Source organism: Microtus ochrogaster, chromosome 6 (genome assembly GCF_000317375.1).
Source record: "Microtus ochrogaster isolate Prairie Vole_2 chromosome 6, MicOch1.0, whole genome shotgun sequence".
Taxonomy (NCBI): domain Eukaryota; kingdom Metazoa; phylum Chordata; class Mammalia; order Rodentia; family Cricetidae; genus Microtus; species Microtus ochrogaster.
Genome location: NC_022013.1, coordinates 77,132,557 through 77,139,438, shown reverse-complemented (window position 1 = coordinate 77,139,438; position 6,882 = coordinate 77,132,557). Strand labels below are relative to the sequence as shown.

General features: G+C 44.6%; 1 protein-coding gene across 3 annotated transcripts in view; it reads left to right on the top strand.

Annotated features, from left to right (window-relative positions):
• Positions 1 to 6,005, top strand: part of Tatdn3 (TatD DNase domain containing 3) — a 16,039-nt gene extending 10,034 nt beyond the window's left edge. For 2 of the 3 annotated variants that reach the window (XM_005348871.3, XM_026779862.1), the window contains 3 exons: positions 1,092 to 1,204; positions 2,891 to 2,971; positions 5,440 to 6,005. In XM_005348871.3, coding sequence (XP_005348928.1) covers positions 1,092 to 1,204; positions 2,891 to 2,971; positions 5,440 to 5,583 — 338 coding nt within the window. In that variant the 3' untranslated portion in view covers positions 5,584 to 6,005. The remainder of the gene's footprint in view (positions 1 to 1,091; positions 1,205 to 2,890; positions 2,972 to 5,439) is intronic. The other variant, XM_026779861.1, reaches the window with a different exon arrangement.
• The last annotated feature ends 877 nt before the right edge of the window (positions 6,006 to 6,882 follow it).

Sequence of the window (6,882 nt, the reverse complement as noted above, 5' to 3'; positions counted from 1 at the left end):
TTTGGGGCCATGTAATAGAGAGGCTTGTCACAACCTTGATGACCAGAGTTCAGTTGTCCTCTGACTTCTGCCATGGCACACGGGTGCTTGCACAGGCACATATAATAAATATATGAAATAATAAGTGACTGACAACAGAAAGCAGTACTGTGCAGACGGTGGCCCTCGTGTGACTTTCCGGACACGAACATAGCTTACAGCATTCTTCTGAAGTTTAAAATGCCATCCACAATAAGAAATACAACTTGTTTTTAGACTCCTATTTGCATAAAAAAAACCTATCAGATGTTTAACAGTACATGTATGTGTATGTATACAAGTGTGTTTAGTCTACAGTTGTGTATATACAAAAAAACCCACATTGATTGGTTATGATCTATCAAATTTCACAACATTTTTATGATCATAATGAAGATTCACACTACTTGAAAAAACAGCTACTGAAGTAACGGAGCTACCTGCCAGTAGAGGTGTGGTTGCTGATGAATTCGTCAGCAATGAGTACGGAGGCCTTCTGGAGTCACCAAACACATGATTTTATCCGTGCTGAACAACTCCCCTTTAAGGGCTGGAGTTTGTGTGGAAGAATGTACCTTAGTGCTAGGGGAATTGCCTGGTATGAGTAAGAGTCTGGATTTAGTCCTCAGCGACACACATGCACACACACCACAACACAAGTACAAAAAGAACAGGGATTGGTTTTATGAGCAAGGTCTGTTTGACTTGTGAGTCCATTTTTTTCTACCAGCATGTCTGTTAGGAAAACAGTTTACCTAAAACCCTCCTATTAGAACCAATAATTTGACAATTCATAGATGTATAAGAAGATCTAGTGTAGATAGTTCTGATGATTGTTTTTAAAAATTGCATTTCAATGTTATCCATTTGATTCTGAAGATTAAAAACGTATTTTCCCCCCTTTGAACACTGTACGTTTATTGAAACTTCAGAGGTTACGGAATCTGATCTTTATATCATGTTGATAAATATTTACTGAAAATTCAGATCTGTTTAATTTCACTAATGAGAAAACCCTTTGTTATGGGACAAACCCTCTGTAATGGAACTCTGATTTCTCTTTCATTTGAAAGGTGCTGAACAGGTCCTACTGCATGCCTTTGACGGTCGGCCGTCGGTAGCCATGGAAGGAGTAAGGGCAGGTTACTACTTCTCGATCCCACCGTCCATCGTAAGAAGTGGGCAGGTAAAGGCCTTTCATTGTGACTCGCTGAACACATGTGACACAGTTAAAACCTAAGCTTTGGGACAAACTGGTGATGCTTCTATTTCAAAGTTAATCTAACTCTCTACCAAAACAGAAAAGGATCTGAGGCTGGGCAGTGGTGGCGCACACCTTTAATTCCATCACTCAGGAGGCAGAGGCAGGCAGATCTTTGTGAGTTTGAAGCCAGCCTACAGAGCGAGTGCTAGGACAGGCTCCAAAGCTATACAGAGAAACGCTGTCTCAAAAAACAAAACAAGACAAAACAAAACAGAAGGAACTGAGAGGGACTGGAGAGACGGCTCAGTAGGAAAGAGCGCTACTCTGATGCTGGACACCGTGGCACACCTGTAATTCCAACACTGCTGAGGCAGGGGCAGATCTCTGAGTTCGAGGCCAACCTGGTCTACAGAGCGAGTTATAGGAGAGCTAGAGCTACATGGTGAGACCCTGCCTCAAAAAAATAAAATAGCAAAAAGAGTCAGACGACTTGAATTCTGTCCCCATCACCCATGTCAGGTGGCTTAAAACCAACTGTAACTCCAGCTTCAGATAAACTGAGACCCTCTTCTGTGTACACACACACAAGCTCTGTCTCTCTCTCTCTGTCTCTTCCCTCCTATACACACACAAATAAAATCAATCTTTTAAAAAAATGAATCAAGACCTAAATGTAAGAGCCAGTAATTTTGTTATTGTTGTTCTTGTTCTTGTTTTTCAAGACAGGGTTCTCTGTGTAACAGCCCTGGTTGTCCTGGAATTTGCTTTGTAAATCAAGCTGGTCTCAAACTCACAGAGATCCGCCCTCCTCTGCCTCCCTAGTGCTGGGATTAAAGGCGTGCACTACCACTGCCCAGCAAGAGCCAATGTTTTTAAACTCTGGACTTTTTGATCCTGAATTAAACAGTGGTTTCCTAGAGATAACACCAAAACCACAAATGATCAACGAGAAAATGGTGAAATTAGGCATCATTAAAATACTAAATTTCTACAGAAAAAGAAAATAAGACTATTATATTTCAAAATATACTATCAATAAAATGAAAAGAGAACCCACAGGAGGAAAAACTACTTCCAAATTGTGTCCAGTGAGGCCGTGGTGTCCAGGACATCTAAGTGCTGCTACATTTCAGTGGTAAGAACTGGGCCTGACCACAAAGCCGGAAAGGATGCTGTGTAGCCTTGGCTGTCCTGGAATTTCATCTGCATACCAGGCTAGCCTCAAAGTCAGAGATCTGCCTGCCTCTGCCTCCTGAGTGCTGGGATTAAAGGTGTCCATCACCGCCTGGTGCATGAAAGGGGTTAAGTAGGTACTTCTCTAAAGAAAACTTTGAATAATTTTTGTAATTTTATGCAATATTTTTTTTTTGAGACATGGTTTCTGTGCCCTGGAACTCTCTCTGTAGACCAGGATGGCCACTTACAGCTTACCAAAGATCCATCTGCCTCTGCACCCACCCCACATGCTGTTATCAAAGGTGTGCACCACCACTGCCAGACTGACTATTCTTATCTGAAGTAGAACGCTGAGAGCATGGTAGCTGTCCGGATAGCACGACGACTTAGCAGTAACAGCGGGTGTTAGAGCCCTACAGGCCAAGACTTGTCCACATGTAAGTTAATGCTGTTCCATCCCCCGTTTAAAGCTCACTCTCTCTTCTCTCTAAGAAGCAGAAGCTTGTGAAACAGCTGCCTTTAAGCTCTATCTGCTTAGAGACAGACTCCCCTGCACTGGGACCAGAAAAACTGGTAAGTGGACCTCTGGTTTATGGGTACAGATGCTTCCTATGGGTACAGGGCCATGCTGGCTTAGCTGGGGCTCTCTGTGATACGCGGATGCTAAGTGGAGACCATGAAGAGTCTTTTTCTTTTTGGTTTGGTTTGGTTTTGGTTTTTCAAGACAGGGTTTCTCTGTGTAACAGTCCTGGCTGTCCTGGAAATCACTTTGTAGACCAGGCTGGCCTCGAACTCACTGAAATCTGCCTGCCTCTGCTTCCTGGGCACTGGGGGTAAAGGTGTGCACCACCACCCGCTGGAGAGTCTCTTCTGAATACTGCTCTGGTTCAGAGAATATCATTTGACAAGAAGCTTGCTTTCAGTTGTGTAATAGTGAGTGTCTAGACCTGTCTGGAGCTATCGAGACTTCCATTCCGCTCCTTCTTGGCAGTTCAGGATGTGATTGCCTGACTGGAAAAGCTACTTCATTTCTCTAAGGCTATATTTACCTGTTTGTTTATCCATCCGTTCATCCATTCTTTCACTGAAACTGAGACGTATATAATACAGGCTGGCCTCAGACTCACACTATATAGCTGAGCCTGGCCTCCAGCTCCTTTATGTTTGATTCCTAAGAACTGGATTATTGGTATGTACCACTATGTCTACCTGACTTTTCAGTTATAAAACATGGGTAAAAAAGTAAACTATTTTATAATGTTTACATGAAGAAATGTATATGAAAGTACCTGGCAGTAAATGAACAGTCTTTGTTATATAGTCCAGGCTGTTCTGGAACTCACTCTATAGACCAGACTGTCCTGGAACTCACTGTGTAGACCAGACTGTCCTGGAACTCACTGTGTAGACCAGACTGTCCTGGAACTCACTCTATAATCCAGGCTGTTCTGGAACTCACTCTATAGATCAGGCTGTTCTGGAACTCACTCTATAGTCCAGGCTGTTCTGGAACTCACTCTATAGACTAGGCTGTCCTGGAACTCACTCTATAGTCCAGGCTGTTCTGGAACTCACTGTGTAGACCAGACTGTCCTGGAACTCACTCACAGAAATCTGCCCACCTCTGCCTCTTAAGTGCTGGTTTGTTTTTTGCTTTGTTTTGTTTTGTTTTTCCAAGACAGGATTTGTGTAGCCTGACTGACCTGGAATCATTTTGTAGACCAAACTAGCCTCGAACTCACAGAGGTCTGCCTTTCTCTGCCTCCCAAGTGCTGGGCTTAAAGTCATGCACCACAATACCCATCTTCAAGTGCTGGTGTCAAAGCCACCATTATCTTTTTAGGATATCATCTTTCCTGTGAGCAGTATACTGTCTCATAGATGTTAAATGAGACATTCCAGGAAGGGAATGAAACCTTATTTGTGACAAAAATCTCTAGGTTTAAGGTCTCTTGTCCTTCCAGATCATTCTATTCATATACAGATATATATATAAATATATATATATATTGTGTAATTATATATATATAATCTGTAATTATATATATAATTTTATTCCTCTAGTTATTATCCCAAGTATTCAAGTATTAATAATTATAGGAATGTTTTTCACTAAGTCTAGATGCGATTGCTTGCAGAAATACTGTTTTTTCTGGAGAGGGTCATTAAACAAAATGCCTATTTGTTTAACGGGTATTGAGTCAGTCAGTCAGATGGCGGAACCTAATCGAGCACTCTTTCCGGTCCTGGGCATTTTAAATCTTACTGGGCAGGTAGCCTGTGAAGGGAGAGGCCAAGGAGAGCGCAGTGACGTTTCCCAGCACTTGGGTTTGCAAAAGTACAAAGGCCTGCTAACCTTGAGACAAGCTGCCCTCGCCGGATGGTAGACTGCTTCACACACTGGGGGCTCAGGGCTTCACCTGCAGATACCGCTAGGCTCTCTTCTGATGGAGGAAGGTCATTGGTTAAGTAATAAAGAAACTGCTTGGCCTGATAGGTTAGAACATAGGTGGATGGAGTAAACAGAACAGAATGCTGGGAAGAAGAAGGGAACTGAGCTCAGATGCGAGGCCGCTGCTCTCTGGGGCAGATGCAATGAAGCTCCGACCCAGGATGGACGTAGGCTAGAATCTTCTCGGTAAGCGCACCTTGGGGTGCTACACACATTATTAGAAATGGGCTAGTCCAGGTGCGAGAGTTAGCCGAGAAGAGGCTAGATATAATGGGCCAACCAGTGTTTAAAAGAATACAATTTGTGTGTTGTTATTTCGGGGCATAAGTTAGCTGGCGGCCAGGAGCCGGGCGGCAGGAACGCAGTCCGCAGCTCCTACAACACTCTTCTGAACAGCATAGGTAGAGTCAGCATGTAGCACGCCCTGCCAAACTCATTCCCCCATTTAAAAAGCATAATAAAGAAATGTCAGTTCCTTCGGAGTAGCAAAGGTGTCACCAGGTGTTTGACCTGCTCGTTCTCGTGTGTGTGTCCTGCTACAGTCTCCAGGATCTGTAGACACTGAGTGTTCCGCTTTGTTCTCTCGCAGACACGGAATGAGCCCTGCAACATTTCCATCTCAGCAGAATTCATTGCCCAGGTGAAAGGGATCTCAGTGGAAGAAGTTCAAGAAGTGACGACACAGAATGCCTTAAAACTGTTTCCCAAGCTTCAGGACCTGCTCCAGAAATAGCTTCGAAACCTCCCGCCCACGGCCAGGTCAGCTCAGGACAGCACTGGGGGACAAGTGTTTGCTTGGATGGTCTCAAGTGAAGAAGCCGCTTTATGTGGGCAGCAGTCGTGGTTTTACAGAAACGTTTCTCTTAAAAACAAACTCTGGGCTGGAGAGATGCTCAACCATTAGGTGCGCTCTGGAAGAGAGGACTCCCGCAGTTCCCTGCACCCACACTGGGTGGCTTACAACTGCCTGCAACTCCATCCAACTCCAGAAGATGCAACCCCTTCTTCTGGCCTCCTCTGCCCTCTGCCACTAGCACACGTGTGGCATACCCCAAACAGACACACATAAACATAAATAAAATAACAATAAAAATAATTTCTGAAAACTGTTTTTTTTAAAAAAAAAATAGAGGAGTTTGGCGTGGCTACTACAACTCTGGGTTCCAACTTTCAGTCAGCTGATCCTGGAGTAGACTGGGAAAACCCCACGGACACACTAACTTCTGGACTGAGTGCCCACTTAACGGGAGAAAGCCTCAAGGAACCCCAACCCACTTTCCCCCGCTTAACAATAAGCTTATAGAGAATCCATGAATTTTTTTACTTTGAATATGTAATAATTAGCATGTGCATGGAGAATTCGATACACTTCAGATGTGGCCAGTGTGCCTCTGGCGTGATTGCTAGCCGAGGCGCCCACGCAGGAGGGAACCGGGTCTGAGTTGTGCAGGGAAGGGGGCCTTTTCCAGAAGAAAGAGCAGCTGTGAGAGCCTGAGATACCCACCCCTTTAAAGAGACAAGCTTCATATGTGGCCTAGGCTGACCCAGCTTCCCAAGCAGCTGCACCTGAGCCCCACACCACAGCACCTGGCTAGTAGTAAAAGCTTACCTTCGAGGACGTGAACAGGCCTCTGTGATGCAGGCTGGAGATGTTGGCTGTTGATGGAGAAGATTACAGGAGAAAAGAGACTGACCCAGCCTGTGCATACACCTGTTAATTGATCCTGGAATCGGGAAGCCTGTCATCTGTGCTTAAGCACTGAAGTTAGGGCACCATGATTCGGCCCAGGATGATGGGCTGGAATGGGGTGATGGTAGCCATTGTGATATGGTACTAGTCCTGGCATCTGGGTGAAGATATTTTTAAGACTGTAATGTTTACTTCATCTGCTGCTTGGTCACAGTGCCTGTGGCAATCATTCTCACAGGTGCTGACAGGCATCCCGCAGAGAACACCGTGAACCTCTAGGTAACACGCTTCCAATTTCCAGGACTTCTGATCTGGGGGAGTGAGTTTACATCAAAGGGTATT